A 20,870-nucleotide genomic window follows, 5' to 3' on the forward strand; every position below is an offset into this window, starting at 1 on the left:
GACTCTCCTCTCCCAGGAAGGTTCTTGGAAGTGTTGGTTTTTATTTTTTTATGGTATTTGTTAAGCGTTTACTATGTATCATTCATTCAATAGTATTTATTGAGCACTTACTATGTGCAGAGCACTGTACTAAGCGCTTGGAATGTACAGTTCGGCAACAGATAGAGACAATCCCTGCCCAGTGACCCGGGCTCACAGTCTAAACGGGGGAAACAGCAAAGCAAAACAGAACAAAACAAAAACAAGACAACATCATCAAGATAAATAGAATCAAGGAGATATCAGGCTAGTACTGTTCTAAGCACTGGGGTAGAAACAAAGTAATGAGGTTAGGCACAGTCCATGTAATAATAATGATTATGGTACTTGTTAAGCGCTTACTATGTGCCAAGCACTGTTCTAAGTGCTGGGGTAGATACAAGTTAATCAGGTTGGACACAGTCCCTGTCCCCCATGGGGCTCACAGTCTTAATCCCCTTTTGACAGATGAGGTAACTAAGGCACAGAGAAGTGAAGCGTCTTGTCCAAGGAGCAGACACAAGGAGTCGAGATTAGAACCCAGGCCCTTCTGACTTCCAGGCCCATGCTCTATCCACTAAGCAACACTGCTTCTCTGTGGAGCTCTCAGTCTTAACCCCCATTTTTTCAGATAAGGCTGTTAAGCACTTTCTAAGTGCCAAGCCTTGTACTAAGGACTGAGGTAGGTAGACCATATTCAAGTCAGAGACACAGCCCGTGTCCCTTAAGTGGTTTGCAGTCTAAGTAGGAGGGAGAACAGGTACTTCATCCCCATTTTGGAATTGAGGAAAATTAGGCACAGAGGAAGTAAAGTGACTTGCCCAGGGTCACACAGCAGACAAGTGGTTTGAGTCTGGTTGAGAATTCACGTCCCCTGGCCCCCCCTAAGCTTGTGTCCTTTCCACTAGGCCAAGCTGCACCACTCCTTGCACTCACTGTGTGTATCTCTCTAGCTCTTATTCCCCCCTCCCTCGCCAACTTTGTCTTACGCTGTTGAGTTGTCTCTGACCCACACCAATGCCATGGACACATCTCTCCCAGAACTACCCACTTCCGTCCCCCCCGCCAACTACACACTCAGCAGTCCCCAGCACGGAGGGATTGAAAAGCAACATGGTCTAGTGGAAAGAGCCTGAGCCTGGGAGTGAGTGGTCCCGAGTTCTAATCCCGGTTCCACCTCTTGTCTGCTGTGTGACCTTGGGCAAATCACTTAACTTCTCTGTGCTTCAGCTCCTCATTGGCAAAATGGGGACCCAATACCTGTGCTTCCTCCTACTTAAAATGGGAGCCCCTGTAGGACCCGATTATCTTGGATCTACCCCAGCACTTACAAAATCGCTTCCATATAGTAAGCGATTAACAAGTACCACAGTTATTATTTCCTAAGGTGACCCCCTCTCTTAGCATGCCTGGGTCAGGTTCCTCTGTAATCCTTACAGACTACCTGGGGAAAACTGAGAGTTTCCCTGAAATGGAAATTGAGCAATGGCAATTGTTGGTCCCGTAATGCTGTTGTTAAAATTGCATGCTAGCTAAACCAGTCATTCATCCCAAGTCTGGAAGTAATTTTAGTCCATTCAAATGATGCATTCCAGTTCATCTGATTCCTCTGGGAGCATTGGGAAACCTTTCTCCGCTTCCCCTCCACCTCCTGCAGCTCAACCGGATGGAAAAACCCAGCGACAAAGCATATTTTAGGATTTAACTCAGTTGAAATTTGAGGGGTAGGGATGGGGGCAGGGGAGAACAAGGGGGATTAATGAGGAAAATCCTTTTCTACCTCCTAGCCAATCAATTCCCATGCTGTTTGCTAGATCACGCTACAGTGCTAATATTATAGCTTGCTTTAAAAAAACACCAACAAAAAACTTTTGACATACTTCTTGAGAGCTTTCTGCTTTAGATGACTTGCTTCTGTCCTGGTTTGTGTTTCCCTCCAGAAATAAAGAAAAAAGTGGAAGTCAGCCAGCATGCCTGGACCACATGCAGGATAAGAGAACACTCCTCAAGACCCACCAGTCTGAGAGCTTCCTACCCATTGGTATGTCATCCTGGGGCACCCCTTTGAACACTCAATGATAAAGAAGAAGAGTAATGATATTTGAGTGTTACTATATTGCCAGTTCTTGTGCTAAGTGCTAGGAGAGCTACAGTACAACTGTGTCAGAAAGAGTCCCTGTCCCACATGGGGCTCACATTCTCAGTAGGAAGGCAAACAGGTATTGAATCCACATTTTACAGAAGAGGAAACTGAGGCACAGAAGTTAAGTGACTTGTTCAAGGTCACAGAATAGGTAATAATAATTATGGCATTTAAGTGCTTACTATGTGCCAGGCACTATACTAAGCACTGAGGTGTATACAAGTAAATCAGGTTGGACACAGTCCCAGTCCCACCTGGGGCTCACAGTCTCAATCCCATTTTACAGATGAGGCACAGAGAAGTTAAGTGACTTGCCCAAGTTCACTCAGTAGACAAGTAGTGGAGCCAGAATTAGAATCCAGGTCCTTCTGACTCTTAGGCCTGTGAAAAGTCTAAGCCTGGGCTACGGGGGCTAAGGGGGAAGGACAACAGTGGGGACAGAGGCAGGGTCTTAGTCAATCAATCAATGGTATTTATTGAACACTTCCTGTGTGCAGAGCGCTGTACTAAGCACTTGGGAGAGTACAATACAATGAAGATGGTAGACATGTTCCCGGCCCACAAGGAGCTTACAATCTAGAGAGGAAGAGAGACATTAAAATCAATTCCAGGCATGCACATAAGTTCCGTGGAGCTGAGGATGGGGTGAATTTCAAGTGCTTAATGGATACAAATCAAGTGCATAGGGGATGCCGAAGGGAAAGGGAGTAGGGGGAAATGAGGCCTTGGTTGTGGAAGGCCTGTGGGATCTGTGATTTTAATAAGGCTCTGAAGATGAGGAGAGTGGGGAGGTCTGTGGCATATGCACTCCAGCAGGAGGATGTACGCTAAAGTAGGCAAGATCGAGGTTCCGTGAGTAGGTTGGTGTTAGACCAGTGTAGTGTGCGGGCTGGGTAAAGGTAGGAAATCAGTGATGATGATGATGTTGGTATTTGTTAAGCGCTTACTATGTGCAGAGCACTGTTCTAAGCGCTGGGGTAGACACAGGGGAATCAGGTTGTCCCACGTGGAGCTCACAGTCTTAATCCCCATTTTACAGATGAGGGAACTGAGGCACAGAGAAGTTAAGTGACTTGCCCACAGTCACACAGCTGACAAGTGGCAGAGCTGGGATTCGAACTCATGAGCCCTGACTCCAAAGCCCATGCTCTTTCCACTGCGCCACGCTGCTTCTCGGAAGCTTCTCGGAAGTGATGGAAGGCAGGACTGTGAGATGGTCTCTCTTTGTTGCTGAATCGTCCTTTCCAAGCACTAAGTACAGTGTTCTGTCCACAGTAAGCGCTCAGTAAATACGATTGAGTGAATGAAGGGGTTTGGAGGGCAAGATGCCTGGATCTTTTACGGCCAATGGTAAGGAGTTTCTGTTTGATGAGGAGGTGGACGGGCAGCCACTGGAGGTGCTTGAGGAGTGGGGAGACGTGAACTGAACTTTTGTGAGAAAAATGATCCAGACAAGAGTGTAGTGTGGACTGCAGTAGGGAGAGATAGGAGGCAGAGAGGTCGGCAAGGAGGCTGATATAGCAGTAGTAATGGTGGGAAATGATGAATACTTGAATCAGCAGCATGGCGTAGCGGATAGAGTACGGGCTTGGGGGTTCCAATCCCGACTCTGCCACGTGTCTGCTGTGTGATCTTGGGTAAGTCACCTTTTTTCCTCTGGGTTTCAGTTACCTCAGCTCTAAAATGGGGATCAAGACCGTGAACGCTGAGAGGGACAGGGACTGTATCCAACCTGATTAGCTTGGATCCACCCCAGCACTTGTATAGTACCTAAAGAAGTATTATGGCTTGGTGGAAAGAACACGGGCTTGGGAGTCAGAGGTTGTAGGTTCTAATACAGGCTCTGCCAAATAATAATAATAATAATAATGTTGGTATTTGTTAAGCGCTTACTATGTGCAGAGCACTGTTCTAAGCACTGGGGTAGATACTGGGTGATCAGGTTGTCCCACGTGAGGCTCACAGTTAATCCCCATTTTACAGATGAGGTAACTGAGGCACCGAGAAGTTAAGTGACTTGCCCACAGTCACACAGCTGACAAGTGGCAAAGCCGGGATTCGAACCCATGACTTAGCTGTGTGACTTTGAGCAGGTTACTTAACCTCTCTTTGCCTCAATTACCTCATCTGTAAAATGGGAATGAAGACTGTGAGCCTCATGTGGGACAACCTGATTACCTTTTATCGAGAAGCAGCATGGCTCAGTGGAAAGATCCCAGGTTTAGGAGTCAGAGGTCATGGGTTTTAATCCCGGCTCTGCCATCTGTCCACTGTGTGACTTTGGCAAGTCACTTAACTTCTCGGTGCCTCCGTTACCTCATCTGGAAAATGGGGATTAAGCTGTGACCCACGTGTGGGACAACCTGATTACTCTATCTGCCCCATTGCTTAGAACAGTACTTGGCACATAGTAAGCACTTAACCAATACCATCCACATAGTAAGCGCTTAAGAAATACCGTAAAAACAAAAACAAAAAAATCAGCATAAGTAGCAGTTTGGGTGAAGGGGAAAGCGTGGATTCTGGCAATGTTGGGATTTGGTGACAGATTGAATAGGTGGGTTGAATAAGAGAGATGAGTTGAGAATAATGCCAAAGTTATGGATTTGTGAGACAGGGAGGCTGGTGGTGGTTATTCACAAGTGATGGGAAAGTCATGCGAAGGACAGGGCTTGGATGGGAGGTTGAATGCTGTTTTGGACACGTTAAGATAGAGGTGTCCTGAATATTTAGTCTAATGCGGTCCATTCTCGGGGAACTGAAGTGGACAAATCTGAGGCGATTACCTGGGCATTTCTGATGAAAAATTGGAATTTTCCTCAGTGACCCAGGTAATGCTAGCTTGCAGGGGATATTTATCTCATTGCCAGCATTGCCCTGGCCTTTACCCAGCTGCTTCTTAGGTCCAACCCTGGCTTGAGCTGGTAGTAAGAGTATTCATTAAGCCCTTACTGTATGCTGGGAACTCTACTAAGTGCTGGGGAAAGAATACACAGTGGAGATTAGACAGTCCCCGTATGCAGTGGGAGAACTAAGCCCTCCCTCGTCCCTCTAAACTGTAAGCTCATTGTGTGGGCAGGGAATGTATCTGTTTATCGTTATATTGAACTCTCCCACGTGCTTAGTGCTTGGCACATAGTAAGTGCTCAATAAATATGAATGAATGATATAGCATTATTAAAGGAGCAGGGCACTCCCCATGCTGCTCCTAGCTCCAGCCCAGAGGTTAATTTCCCTTTGGATCCTGAAAAACCCTCTCCAGTTCTCCTCCCTCCCTGTCAAACCCATTTCAATTTCAGTGCCACAGCTTGCTGAACTGTGCAAGTGAGTCAGACAGCCTTGTGTGGAGTGGCTAGAAGTAGTGGTGTTTGTCTGAGCCCTCTGGGAGTTTTCCAGTTTTGGCCGGAGCATCCATCCGTGTTGTGGTGATACAGGGTTGGAGTGACCCAGTGCCTGCAGGGGGTCCATTGGGGCTTGGAAAAGGCCCTCGGGATTGGAATGTTCAGGATTGACTCAGTTCTAGAACTCAGTCTTTTGCCCAGTGAGGCTGGGGGAAGTCAGACCTCCTTCCCAGAGAAGATGAAATCCAGTAGCAGCAGCACATGAAGAAGAATGATCCTGGTATTTGTTAAATGTGTACGATGTACTAAGCACTGGGATAGAAGTAAATCAGGTTGGACACAGTCCCTGTTTCACAGAGGGCTTACAGTCTAAGTAGGAGGGAGAATAGTGAATTCCCATTTTTGTAGTTGAGGAAACTAAGTATGGAGAAGTTAGTGACCCGCCCAAGGTCACACAAAAGGAACATAATAATAATAATAATGTTGGTATTTGTTAAGTGCTTACTAAACACTAAGCTTACTAAGCCCATAGTAAGCGCTTAACAAAAACCAACATTATTAGTATTATTATTACTATGTGCAAAGCACTGTTCTGAGCGCTGGGGTAGATACAGGGTAATCAGGTTGTCCCACGTGAGGCTCACAGTCTTAATCCCCATTTGACAGATGAGGTAACTGTGGCTCAGAGAGGTGAAGTGACTTGCCCACAGTCACACAGCTGACAAGTGGCAGAGTCGGAATTTGAACCCATGACCTCTGACTCCCAAGCCCGGGCTCTTTCCACTGAGCCACCCTGCTTCTCTAAGAACATGGTAGAACCAAGATCAGAACTCCAACTCCTGGACCTGTGCTCTTTCCATTAGGCCTTCAGTGGAAGAAAGGCTATTCAGTACTCTCCTACTTCTACCCAGACCACACATTTCACTCCTTTTCATTGTACCTGGATCTCTTCGATCTCCCTGATCCCTCACCCAGATCCTCCCTCTGGCCTGGAATGCTGTCTCTTCTCAAATCCAACAGACAATTACTCTCCCCGGCCCTTCAAAGCCTTATTGAAGGCACATCTCCTCCAAGAGGCCTTCCCTGACTAAGCCCCGCTTTCCTCTTTTCCCACTCCCTCCTGAGTCACTCTGACTTGCTCCCTCTATTCCTCCCCTAGCCCCACAGTACTTAGATAATTTATTTCTATTACTGTCTGCCTCCCTCTCTAGATTGTAAGCTCATTGTGGGCAGGGAACTTGTCTGTTTATTGTTGTATTGGACTCTCCCAAGTGCTTAGTACAGTGTTCCTCACACAGTAAGTGCTCAAGAAATATAACTGAATGACTGAACGAATGAATGAATCTATTTCCGATCCCCTTTCGAACTCCAGGTTGCAAGGTCCCGCCTCAATCTCCCGGAGTGGACGTGAGCCCAGGTCCTGGTTCCCCGGTGTTCCGGACGGGCAGCGAGCCCATGCTGAGCCCCAAGATGGTGCGCAGGACGTTCTCGGAGGGGCAGGCCGGGGAAGCCCTGAGAGGGTCCGACAGCCAGCTGTGCCCCAGGCCACCTCCCAAGCCCAGCAAAGTGCCTCCCCTGAAGCTGCCACCCCAAGCCTCCCCGACTTGGTCCAACTCAGAAGCCAACTACTGCGAGTTAAACCCAGTGCCCCCGGCCAGCTGCGACCCAACCAGACCACCTCTGCGCCTCAAGAGCGGCCACGTGGAGCTGCTCAGGGCCAGAGAGAACGCCTCATTCAGAAACTCCGACACCAACTTTCTGTTCCTGGAGGAAGACTCAGCGCGGCGCTCCCTGGACCCCCTGGCCCCACAAATGGAGGAGGACCAGGAGGAGTGTGCCGGCTTTGTCGTGCCCCTTTGGGAGACCACATCTTCTTTCAAGCCAAATGACTTTGAGTCCAAATTCCTCCCCTCTGAGAACAAGCCTCTGGAGATGGCCATGCTGAAGAGGGCCAAAGAGCTGTTTGCCCACAGTGATCCAAAAACCATTGCCAAACACATACTTAGAACGGACTGCAAGGTAAGGCTTTTCATCTCGTTTCAAAAGAAAAAATGGAAGAGTCACTTTTCTGGACCTTACGTCGCGTTTTTACGGTGTTGGTGTTTTTTCCAAAAAGCATTGTGCCCCAGAGATTTTCTTTTCCAGTGTTAACAATCAACAAATGGTATTTATTGAGCGCTTACGGTGTGCAGAACACTGTACTAAGTATTTGGGAGAGTATAATGCAGCAGAATTTTGTAGACATGTTCTTTTCCCACAAGGAGTTTACAGCCTAGAGGGTGAGCTTATAGTCTAGAGGCTTTAACCAGCAGATCCTTGGGACTCTCTGGCCACGTGAACCACCTGGAAGAAGCTTTGGCTAGTTTCCATTAGTTGCGGGCTGATCGGGCGGATGGGGTTGGAATTGCTGCTAGGGAGGAATCTGAGGGCGGGGGAGGAGGCCGCAAAACAGAGAACAGCACAACAGAGTTGGTAGACCCATTCCCTTCCCACAGTGAGCTTATGGTTTAGATGGGGGGAGACAGACATTAATAGAAATAAGTAATTTATAGATATGTACATAAGTGCCGTGGGGCTGAGGGTGGGGTGAATATAGCAAATGCCCATAGGATACAGATACAAGAGTACAGACAACACAGAAGAGAGAGGGAACTGGGGAAAAGAGGGGCTTAATTGGGGAAGGCCTCTTGGAGGAGATGGGATTTTAATAAAGCTCTGGAGGTTGAGAGAGTAGTGGTCTGGCGACAGGAGGCAGGGAGGGAGTTCCAGGCCAAAGAGAAGATGCGGAAAAGGGGTCGGCAGTGAGCAAACTGGTGCTAGAGGAGCGAAGTGTGCAGGCTACACTGTAGCCGGAGATCATTGAGGTAAGGGAGGAAGGGGCAAGGTGATTGGGTGCTTTAAAGCCAATGGTAAGGAATTTCTGTTTGATGAGGAGGCGGGTAGGCCACCATTTGAAGTTCTTGAGGAGTACAGAGATGTGGACTGAATGTTTTTGTAAAAAAATGATCCAGGCAGCAGAGTGAAGTATGGACTGGACTGGGGAGAGACAGGAGTCAGCGAGGTCAGTGAGGAAGCAGATGCAGTAATCAAGGTGGGACAGGATCAGAGCTTGGATTGGCGTAGTAGCAGTTTGGGTCGAGTAGAAAGGATGAATTGTAGCGATGTTGTGACAGTACAACCGACAGGATTTGGTGACATATTGAATATGCGGGTCGAATGAGAGAAACGAGTGGAGGATAATGCCAAGATTCAGGGCTTGTGAGACCCGGAGGGTGGTCATGTTGTCTACAGTGTTGGGAAAGGCAGGGGAAGTCAGGATTTGGGTGGAAAGATAAGGAATTCTGTTAAATGTGAAATTATTCAATAGTATTTATTGAGCACTTACTATGTGCAGAGTACTGTACTAAGCACTTGGAATGTAAATTAGAGCAATGGTGGGTTTGGATTGTGCAGAGAGGCTCCAGAGGACTCTTTGGAATGTTGTCTAGTAAAGAGTGTGGCTTGTCCGAAGTGGATCCAGGGGCGCAGGTCTGTCCCATGGCAGCGACGGCGACCACAGCCCCCACTGCTATTGGAGCTGGACTATTGGCCTTGCTCAGCCTGTGCTTCTAAAAAAAGATTGGAGAGTTTACGGTATGGGCTGAAAACACTCAAAATGGCAGCTCTCTGGCCAGTCAGCTCTCTGAAGTTTGTCCCCAAATTCCTAACTCCACTCCTCTCCCCCATTCCCAAATCCCTACCCACTTCACACTTCTGGACTTAGAGCTCTAAGGTAGTAGTAATATAATTTATTAAGCACTTGCTGAGTGCAGCGTGCTCTACTAAGCACCGGGAAAGAATACATGGGTGGGAATTGGACACAGTCTCTGTCCCTTTGGTTGCATGCAAATGCCCCCCTGCCCTTCATCCCTCCTTCTACTGGCCCCAGCAGCCAAACCTAGAGATGTTGTTCACCAGACCTGCATCACTGGCTGAGCTCCTGGGTGAATGTGGACGAGTCACTTAACTTCTCAGTACCTCAGTGTCCCCATCTGTAAAATGGAGATAATAATACTTGCCTCATCTCCCTATCTCACAGGGGTGTTGGGAGGGTTGAAATGAACTAATAAATGTGAGAGTGCTTTGGTAATAAAAGCGCTATAGCAAACTAAGGTATTATTATCAGCACTTAGATTGGTGCCTGGCACATAATAAGTGCTTAACAAATTTTATTATTATTATAGTGGCAGGGGTTGAGGGAGGGGGAAATGATGCCCAGGGAAAATATGGCTGGCTTTCCCCATTTGAGGGCATCCTGCCCACGGCCCAGGCCTGCTGTACGCTGGTTCCATTGCACTAATAATAGTAATTGTGATGTTTGTTAAGCACTTACTATGTGCCTGGCACCATATGAAGCACTGGGGTGGATAAAAGTAAATCAGATTGAACACAGCCCCCGACCCACGTGAGGCTCACTACCTCTATCCCTATTTAACAGAGGTGGTAACGGAGGCCCAGAGAAGGGAAGTGACTCGCCCCAGGTCACACAGCAGACAAGTGGCAAAGCAGGGATTAGAACCCATGATGTTCTGACTTCCAGGCCGGTGCTCTATCCCCTAAACCATGCTATCCTAAGCATTAGCTAGGCCCAGATCCAGCCACTGTGGGTTTTACAACTCTTCTCCAACAGCAGCCTGGAGAGATAATTAGCTCCAAAGGTCAGGCCATTATGCACTTGTTAAGAGTCAGCTTTCTTTCCTGGACCATAAATCCATCCCCTTCTTCTGGGGCCCAGTGCCGGAGGGGCCGAGGTACTACTTCAGGGGGGCTCCAGTGTGGAAGAGTTTTTATTACCAATAAATCAGTGGTATTTATTGAGCACTTACTGTGTGCAAAGCACTGTACAAAGTGCTTGGGGGAGTACAGCACAACAGAGTAGGTAGACACATTCCCTGCACCCAAGAGCTTACAGTCAAGATGGCATGACATTGAGTCTTAATGGTTTTTCAAACCACCTAAGGGTGGAAGGTCGTCAGATGTTATGGGTGCATATGGTATTTGATCTCACCTGTGCAGGATAACTCTCATTTATGAAATGTCCTATCAGAATCACTATTAAAGGTCCACTGGCAAAGCGGATAGAGCATGGCCTGGGAGTCAGAAGGTAGTAGGTTCTGATCCTGGCTCTGCCACTCATCAGCTGTGTGACCTTGGGCAAGTCACTTCATTTCTGTAGTCCTCCGTTTCCTCATCTGTAGAATGGGGATTGAGATTATGAGCCCCATCTGGGACAGGGACTATGTCCAACCTGGTTTGCTTGTATAATAATAATGATTGTATTTGTTGAGTGCTTACAATAATAATAATAATAATGTTGGCATTTGTTAAGCGCTTACTATGTGCAGAGCACTGTTCTAAGCGCTGGGGTAGACACAGGGGAATCAGGTTGTCCCATGTGGGGCTCACAGTCAACCCCCATTTTACAGATGAGGTAACTGAGGCCCAGAGAAGTTAAGTGACTTGCCCACAGTCACACAGCTGACAAGTGGCAGAACGGGGATGTACCAAGCACTGTTCTAAGCACTGGGGTAGATCAAGTCGACCCACTTGGGGCTCACAGTCTTAATCCCCATTTTACAGATGAGGTAACTGAGGCACAGAGAAGTTAAATGGCTTGCCCAGGGTCACACAGCAGACATGATGGAGTGGAATTAGAACCCACATCCTCAGACTCCCAAGCCCGTGCTCTTTCCACTAAGCCTGGCTGCTTCTCGTATCCATCCCAGTGCTTAATACAGTGCCTGGCATATAGTAAGCACTTAACAAATGCCATTATTATTTTGTGAACCTGAGAGTTTCAGGAGCACTGCTTGTATCAGTCGGTCAATCAACGGTATTTATTGAGTGCTTACTGTGTGCAGAGCACAGTAATAAGCGTTAGGGAGAGTATAATACAACAGAATTGGTAGACATATCCCCTGCCCAAAAGGAGCTTAGAGTCCAGAGGGCTGAATTTCTGAGGTTCTAACCCATCAAGTCCCACAGATTAGCCCCAGAGCAGGGAAGTCATCCAATTGTTAAATGAAATCCGTGAAAAGTGAGTCTGATTCAGATCCTTTAGTGGAGTGAGTGGTAGTAGTAATAATAATAACAGTTACTGAGCACCAAGTGGGTGCAGACGACTGTTCTGTAAGAAAAAAAATTAGATAAAAGCATATACATGAGTGTTGATGGTGAGGATAAATATATTCATAATTGCTAGTCAGTCAGTCATATTTATTGAGCAGTTACTGTGTGCAGAACACTATTCTAAGTGCATGGGAGAGTACAATACAACCATAAAAACACACATTCCCTGCCCACAATGAGCTTACAGTCTAGAGGGGGAGACATTAATATAAATAATTGCCAGAGATGGTCAGGGTGCTGGGAGATTAATCGGGAAAGCTTGTTGGAGGAGGCATGGTTTCCGGAGGGCTTTGAATGTGGGGAGAACTGTAGGCTGTCTGATTTGAGAAGTAGTGTGGCCTAAGTGATAGAGCACGGACCTGGGAATCTGAAGGACCTGAGTTCTAATTCCAGCTCCACCACATGTCTGGTGTGTGATCTTCACTTCTTGGGTAAAATGGGGATTAAGAGCTTGAGCCCCATGAGGGACAGGGACTGTCACCAACTTGATTACCTTACATCTACTGCAGCGCTTAGAATAGCGCTTGGCACATAGTAAGCGCTTAACAAGTACCATAATTTTTGTTATCATTATTATTATTTGGGGAGGGAGGGCATGCCAAGCCAGGGACAAGTGAAGGGATTTAGGCAGTAGACTTGAGAATGAGGCACAGCTTGGAAGCCGGCTTGGGAGAGAGAGAGGGAGTTGGCTTACTGTGGGTGAAGAAAACAGGTAGGTGAAGTGAGGCCAGATGGTGGAGAGCCTTGAAGCCGATAGTGGTGTTGGTTTCCAGAGAGACACAGGGAGCCAGTGCAGGGTTTTGAAGAGGAGAGAGATATGGATTGGAGAGGGAAAGAGGCTGGGAGACCAGTGAGAGGCTGATGCAGTATTCTAGTCACATAAGACCAGAACTGATTCCAGGATAGTGGCATATTTGGGAGCAAGCACGGGGCTGATCTAAGAGGATACAGCACAGGAAGAATCGGCAGAATTTGGTAGTAGGCTCAGTGTGACAGTTGAACACTGACAAGGAAAACAGTGAGACCACGGGCTTCTGGTTGGATGGTAGTGCTATTGACTAAGATGGGAAAATTAGGGGAAGGACTAGGTTTAGGGGGAAAGATGAGGAGTTCTGTTTCAGATACGTTGAATTCAAGACGCTGGAAGAACCTCCAAGAGGAGATGTCCTGGAGACAAGAAGAGATGTGGAATTGCAGGTCAGAGAAGGCCAAGGCTAGGGAGGGAGATCTGGGAGACATCCAAGTTCTACTTCATGAGAACCCACGTGCACTCGCAGAAAGAGCACCAGGCTTGAGACTCAGAGGTCCTGTGATCTATTCTTGGCTCCACCACTTGTCTGATCTGTGACCTTGGGCAAGTCACTTCACTTCTCTGTGCCTTATTATTTATTAAATGGGGATTAAGACTGTGAGCTCCATGTGGGACAGGGACTGTGTCTAACCCAATTTCCTTGTATCCACTCCAGCACTTAATATAGTGCCTGGCACATAGTAAGTGCTTAACAAATACCAAAAATAAAAACAAAAAAAACCCACAATTACCTTAAGAGAGTAAGTGTAGAGCAAGAAGAGAAGGGGACCCAAAACAGAGCCAGAAGCCGGCAAATGAAACTGAGGAGAATCAGGTTCAAACCGTGTGTCAGCAAAACCAAAGCTTGATCAGTGGGTGGCAGAGGGAGGAGGGAGTTGTCCCTAGTATCAAAGGCAGTAGGAAGATCTCGGACGATTAGGACAGTTTAGAGCCCTTTGGACTTGACTTGAAGGGAGGAGAGGGCAGTCTTGTTGGACCAGTGAGACCGAAAACCAGACTGCAGAGGATGAAGGAAGGAGTTGGGGGAAAGAAAATTAAGGCTGTGGGGATACTTCATGACCCATCGCTAGAGATCAGTTAGGAACAGGAGCAGGGAATTGAGGCAATAGTGCTTTGCACACAGTAAGCGCTCAATAAATATGACTGAATGAATCAGGGAACTGTGGAGTCGAGGGAGGACTTTTTTTTTTAAATGGTATTTCTCAAGTTCTTACTATGTGCTAAGCACTGTTCTAAGGGCTGGGAGAGTTAGAAGGTAATCAGGTTGGACATAGTCCATATCCCACTTGGGGCTCACAGTAGCCATCTCCATTTTACAGAGGGGGCAACTGAGACACAGAGAAGTCAAGTGACTAGCCCAAGATCAACACAGCAGACAAGTGGCAGAGCCAGAATTAGAACCCAGTTCCTTTGGGCTCCCAGGCCCATACTCTACCAGGCCACATTGCTTCTAAACAAGGGATAGATGTACACACATTTGAAGACTTCAGCCCTACAGCACTTATGTCCCTATCCATAATTTATTTTAATGTCTTTCTCCCCACCTACCCTGTGAGCTCATTGTGGGCAGGGAATGTGCCTGCCAACTCTGTTATATTTTACTCTCCCAAGTGCTTACTACAGTGCTCTGAGCACAGTAAATTGGTAGATTGAAGGCAGAGGGGAAGGAGCCTCTGGAGAGTGAGAAGTTAATGGCAGAAGAGGAGAGTAAGACAAAAGGATTTTAGGAGGTGGAGAAGGCATGGAGGAAGAAGCACAGTAGAGGGAGTGGAATACAGAACAGGCAGAAGCTGGCATGAGAGAGATGAGAAATTGAGTAGAGAGTTGAGGGCTTCATGGGGGAAAGGGGCAGATTCACATGTAATGGCTTCATTTTTACCAGTAAAGTAGCTGATGTGGTCATCAGTGATCAGGGTGCCAGGTGGTGGGGGCTGAGGGAGGGAGGAGGTTGCAGGTTTGGTGGCCTAGGAGAGTTAATAATAACTGTGGTATTTGTTAAGTACTTACTATGTGCCAAGCACTGGGTTGGAAGAACAAGCAAATCGGGTTGGACGCAGTCCCTGATCCATGAGGGGCTCATAGTCGCCAACCCTATTTTATAGATGAGGTAGCTGAAGCACAGAGAAATGAAGTGAGTTCCCTAAGGCCACATTGCAGACCAGTGGAGGATTGGAACCCATGCCCTTCTGACTCCCAGGCCCGTGCGCTATCCACTATGCCATGCTGCTTCGTGGGCATGTGAGTCAATGGGGAATAGGAGGCTTTTCAAGTAGAAAAACTACAGCAAAAATAGTGTGATGCATGAACAGGCAGCCTGAGCGGGAGAGCCTGGGAAGGTGCAGGGATGAGGTGATGTTTCTGTGACTTGCTCATGAGTAGCACCACATCATTAATAAGGAATGGTAGAAAAAGACAGGAACGGGCACCATAATATACACCTGCTCGAGCTTTATCGAGAACAGAGCTGGTTGGCTGATTTTGAGCATCCAGAAGTGAGTTATTTAGCATGATGTAGTCATAATTCTAGACATTCTAGAAGCTCGGGGCTCTAAGGGTATTTAAATGCGTAATATGTGCCAGGTACTATACTAAGCACGGGGCAAGATACAAACTAATAAGGTTGGACACAGTCCCAGTCCCACGTGGGGCTCACAGTAGTAATCCAGATTTTACAGATGATGTAAATGTGGCATAGAGAAGTGAAATGACTTGCCCGAGGTCACACGCCTGACAAATGGGAGAGTCAGAATTAGAACCCAGGTCCTTCTGACTCCCGGCCCACGCTTATCCACAAGGCCACACAGCTTCTCACCTGGAACAATCCCTGTCCCTTTAAGCCTCCCTTCGAAACGCTCATCTTCACGGATGCCTGGTCTTTCCAGGGGAGAGGGCGACTGGGGTCTTAGTTTTAATAATAATTATTGCGGTATTTGTTAAGCGCTTACTATGTGCCAGGCACTGTACTAAGGGCTGGGGTAGATACAAGCAGCTTGGGTTGGACTCAGTCCCTGTCCCTCATGGGACTCACAGTCTCAATCCCTATTTTGCAGGTGAGGTAATTGAGGCCTAGAGAAATGAAGTGACTTGTCCATGGTCACCCAGCAGACAAGTGGCGGAGCTGGGTTTAGAACCCATGACCTCTGACTTCCAGACCCATGCTCTAGCCACTACCCTGTTCCAAAGCCACTCAGTTCAGCAGATGTTTTGCTTCTTTCTCCCCTGTGCAGTTTTGGCACCTCCCAGCCTTGGTCCCATTTTAGGTAGCCCTGGAAAGGCCTCTGGGCAGGCAGCCCAGGCCCCTCCCTAGGCAGTCTGCTCTGCATTGTGGAGAAAGGAGAGAAGATCCTTTGAACAAAAGGCATGCCACTTTAGACGTTACCGGAGCACTTCCGAATACATATTTAAAACATTTACCGGAGCTTTTATCTCAGGACAAGAGTTCCCATTGATTGAAGTCGCTTAGAGATTCAGGTGAAGCAAAGCTGACAGATCCCCGACTGTCAAAACAATTGACTAAGTGCTGAAAATGGTTGTGCTTTGAACAAAAGTAAGTGCAGGCACGAGGGAGAGATATTCCTGTCACAGGAAGGTGTGTGAGAGATACTCACGGGAAGATACTCACAGAGATACACGGGAAGGTGCAAATTTGAGCCTGCAAAATGGGAAGGTGTCCACCACCTCTTGTATGTTACTAGCCTGAGCACTTAGTACAGTGCTGTGCACACAGCAAGGCCTAATGGATAGAGCACAGGCCTGGGAGTCATAAAAACCAGGGTCCTAATCCCAGCTCTGCCACTTGTGTGCTGTTTGACCTTGGGAAAGTCACTTCACTTCTCTGTGCCTCAGTGACTTTGTAAAATGGGGGTTAAGATCACGAGCCCCATGTGGGACGTGGACTGTGTCCAACTTGATAAGTTTGTCATCTACCCCTAGGCTGAGTACAGTGCCTGGCATATAAAATGATATATAGTAAACACTTAACAAATACTTTTTTTTCAAAATGGTAAATGCTCAGTAAATATTATTGATCGATAACTGGTATTTGCACTGAATACCAATGTTAGAGGCAAAGTTTACTACGCCTCCGTTACGCCCTTAGGAGAAAGAGAATCTTAGTGTTTCCATGTCTGAGTTTCCCCATCGGTTCAAACCAAGCTGATGCCAAATGGGAGAAGGACACTCTGAGCTCTAGCCAGTGAGCCACTGGAATGTCCACTCGAAAGTCCAATTTCCTAGGACCACCTCTGCCAGTTCTAGCTAGGGAAGACAATATCAAAGAACATCTGAAATCACTTGAAATGGGAGGGAGGATCCAAGGGGATTCCCATTTCATTCATTCAATCATATTTACTGAGCTGTTACTGTATGCAGAGCACTGTACTAAGCACTTGGGAAAGTGCAGTACAGCAATAATCAGTGGCATTCCCTGCCCACAACGAGCTTACAGTCCATTCACTCATTCTGTCATATTTATTGAGCGCTCACTGTGTGCAGAGCACTATACTAAGTGCTTGGAAAGTACAGAGGGCGGGAGACAGACAGTACAAATAAATACAATGACAGATAGGTACTTAAGTGCTGTAGGGCTTTGAAGGGGGAAGAGCAAAGGGGGCAAGTCGGGGTGACGCAGAAGTGAGTGGGAGATGAGGAAAAGTGGGGCTTAGTCTGGGAAGGCCTCCTGGAGGAGATGTGCCTTCAATAAGGCTTTGAAGAGGGGGAGAGTAATTGTCTGAGCTTATAGATGCTGCTTGCCACTTGGTTCTTTTTAAACACTTGGGCCGTCGTGCCCTGCATTGCTCTTCGTTTTTCAGTCAGAGGACCTGGGTTCTAATTCCAGCTCCACTACGTGTCTGCCGTATCACCGTGGGCAAGTCACTTAACTCCTCTTTGCCTGTCACCTCATCTGAAAAATGGGGATTATATACTGTGAGACATGTGGGACATGTCCAACCTGATTAACTGGCCCCTGCCTCAGTGCTTAGTACTGTTCCTGGCACATAGTAAGCACTTAAAAAAAAAATCTTCCGAGTTCTTTTTCGAACTTTTGACAGTTTATGTGAGCTCCTTCAGGGCAGGGAATGTGTCTGTTAGAGTGTTACATTGTACTCTCCCAAGTGCTTAGCACAGTGCTCTGCACACAGGAAGCGCTCAATAAATACCACTGCTTGATTGACTAAGAGGTATTGGCCACTGACTGCGAGTAAGATACAGAGGATACAGAGAAGAAAACAGAGTTTTCTTTTTTCCACTATTACAGCAAACATTAGGTGAGACACATTGTTCAGCCTGATGTTTGCAGTAAACTGTTTCAGCAAAACCCAAGTGTTCCAAGGCCTGGAAGGAAATTCTTTCTGACCCAACATACTCTGTAATCCAAATAAGCAGTCCTTTTTTATGGCAGTGGATTACCTTACTCTTATTTTCTGTCTAAAGTTCTAGTTTATGCACCAAAATGCCTTGGATAACCATGCCCAAACATTTGGAGACCTCCTAAATGTGTTCTTCAATATTAATAAGGACATCAGGGTGGCCCATATGTTCCATTAATTTAGCCCTACAGATCGTCATTTTGAGGCAACTTCCTGAACTAGTGTGTGTGAACCTTTGCCCTTTCCAGGTTGCTAGGATACTAGAGGTCTCCGACGAGATGAAGAGGTTCATGGGAGTGAACTCCGGTCTGGAACTCATTACCTTGCCATATGGACACCAACTGCGCCTGGACATAATTGAAAGGTAAGCATTCGGGTCCCTCTACATTTTGGCTTCTCTACCCTTCCTCACACGTCCAACTGTATTTAATGAGCACTTACTGTGTGCAAAGCCCTAAACTAAGTGCTTGGGAGAGTACAATATAACAATAAATAATAATACTGGTACTTGTTTAGTGCTTACTCTGTGCCAAGCACTGTTCTAAGCACTGGGGGAACATACATTTAATCAGGTCCGACACAGTCCCTGTCCCACATGGGGCTCACACAGCAGACTAGTGGTGGAGCTGGGATTTAGAAACCATGACCTTCTGACTCCCAGGTCCTTGTTCTCTCCACTAAGCCACGCTGCTTCTCAACTGTGTGTGTCTGCTGTGCTGTGCCACCACTTGTCTTTGTGGCCTTGGGCAAGTCGTTTTACTTCACTTTGCCTCACTTACCTCATTTGTAAAAGGGAGTTAAAACTGGGAGCTCCATATGGGACAGGGACCATGTCCAATCTGTTTAGCTTTTAATAATAATAATTATGGTATTTGGTAAATGATTACTTATGTGCCAAGCACTCTTCATTCATTCAGTAGCATTTATTGAGCACTTACTATGTGCAAAGCACTGTACTAAGCGCTTGGAATGTACAATTGGGCAACAGATAGAGACAATCCCTGCCCAATGATGGGCTCACACTCTTCTAAATGCTGGGGTGGATAGATACAAAGTAATCAGGTTATCCCACGAGGGGCTCACAATCTTAATCCCCATTTTACAGGTGAGGTAACTGAGGCATGGAGAAATTAAGTGGCTTGCCCAAGGTCACACAGGAGACATGGCGGAGCTAGGATTAGAACCCACGTCCTCTTACTCCCAAGCCCAGGCTCTTTCCACTAAACCACGCTGCTTCTCAGCATCTACTATCTACTCCGGATACTTCAGTATCTGCTCCAATGCTTAGTATGTGCCTGACATAAGTGCGTAACAAATACGATAAAGGAAAGCCGGGGGGAGGCAAGAGCAAATGAAAGCCGTAGTCCGTTGGGAAGCCATGGTAAGCTCATTGTGGTCAGGAAATGTGTGTGTTTATTGCTATAATATACTTTCCCACGCATTTAGTACAGTGCTTTGCATGCAGAAAGTGTTCAATAAATACAATTGAAAGAATGAATGATACATAAGCATGGTTGGATTCCTGTTCCCATGGCGGGCCGATGTGTGTGATGCCGTCAGCGCCGGGATTGGCCTCCGGTCAGCCCCATCTTGGGGAGGGTTTGCCTGACCCCGGCCTCCGTTTCCTTCCAGGCACCACACCATGGCAATAGGCATCGCGGTGGATATCCTGGGCTGCACCGGAACCTTGGAGGAGAGGGCGGCCACCCTGAACAGGGTCATTCAGGTCGCCGTGGAGCTGAAGGACTCGGTGGGAGATCTGTACGCCTTCTCCGCCGTCATGAAAGCACTGGAAATGCCACAGGTTAGAGTTTGCTCTCTCTGTTTCAGCCCCATGCACTTAGCAACTGACAGTGGATTTCGCCCAGGGCTTCGACGCCCCAGATCACTAGACTTAAACCATCCTCAGACTTCATAATTGTGGTATTTGTTCAGTGCTTACTAGGGCCAAGGACTGCCAACTAAGTGCAGGAGTAGATATAAGATAATCAGGGTGGCTCCAGTCCCGTGAGCATGTATTAAATCCCTATTTTATGGATAAGGAAACCGAGGCACAGAGAAGCTAAATGACTTTTGTTCAGTCGTATTTATTGAGCATTACTGTGTGCAGAGCACTTTACTAAGCATTTGGGAGAGTACAGTGCAACAATAAACAGACACATTCCGTGCCCACAATGAGCTTACAGTCTAGACTTGCCCAAAGTCACACAGTAAACAAGTGGTGGAGCTCTTTCCATTAGGCCTAGACAACTTTTAAAGTGAATTAATTTGTGATCTATTTCACCCTAATATTGCTTTTTTATGGTATTTGTTAAGCACTTTCAATATGCCAGGCACTGTATTAAGCGCTGGGGTAGTCACAAGCTAATCAGGTTGGTCACAGTTCCTGTCCCATAGGGGACAGGGTTTTAATCCCCATTTTACAGATAAGGTAAGCCAGTGTCTAGGGATTCTACCATCTCTCTTGCCCTGCCAGCCCCATAGCCCTTCTATCCATATTTGTAACTCATTTATTTCTGTTAGTGTCTATCTCCTCTCTAGACTGGAAGCTAGTTGCAGGCAGGAAATGTGTCTGTTATATTGTTATATCGGATTCTCCCAAGCTCTTAGTACAGTGCTCTGCACACAGTAAGCATTCAGTAAATAGGACTGACTGACCGACTCCAGTCAGACTTTTCATAACCCCCAAATCAGTGTGATGCTCTCTTTCCCCCTGGATTTAACACACTGAAAAAGTGTTTGTTGAATGCTTACTGTGTGCAGAGAACTGTACTAAGCGCTTTGGGAATACAGGATAACAGAGTTAGCATACATGTTCACTACTCACAAGGCACTTACATTAATATAAATACAGGAAGACTACAGGAAAAAGACTTAGAAAAAAGCCCATGCAAAGGAAGTGTGTGCGTGTGGGTCCACACGGGTGGCGGGGGGAGAGAGGGGGACACTTCCATTCAAATCCACAAATGTAGTAACCCCATTTCTTACACCCCAGCTCCTGAATTGTAGGATAAGATTGC

At 47.0% G+C, this 20,870-nt stretch overlaps 1 protein-coding gene across 4 annotated transcripts in view; it reads left to right on the forward strand.

The window, feature by feature from the left end:
- Nucleotides 1-20,870, forward strand: part of BCAR3 (BCAR3 adaptor protein, NSP family member) — a 261,311-nt gene that overhangs the window by 234,265 nt on the left and 6,176 nt on the right. For all 4 annotated transcript variants that reach the window (XM_029063375.2, XM_029063374.2, XM_029063373.2 and 1 more), the window contains 4 exons: nucleotides 1,959-2,059; nucleotides 6,875-7,521; nucleotides 18,099-18,214; nucleotides 19,483-19,654. In XM_029063375.2, coding sequence (XP_028919208.1) covers nucleotides 1,959-2,059; nucleotides 6,875-7,521; nucleotides 18,099-18,214; nucleotides 19,483-19,654 — 1,036 coding nt within the window. The remainder of the gene's footprint in view (nucleotides 1-1,958; nucleotides 2,060-6,874; nucleotides 7,522-18,098; nucleotides 18,215-19,482; nucleotides 19,655-20,870) is intronic.

Source organism: Ornithorhynchus anatinus, chromosome 4 (assembly GCF_004115215.2).
Source record: "Ornithorhynchus anatinus isolate Pmale09 chromosome 4, mOrnAna1.pri.v4, whole genome shotgun sequence".
Lineage (NCBI taxonomy): Eukaryota > Metazoa > Chordata > Mammalia > Monotremata > Ornithorhynchidae > Ornithorhynchus > Ornithorhynchus anatinus.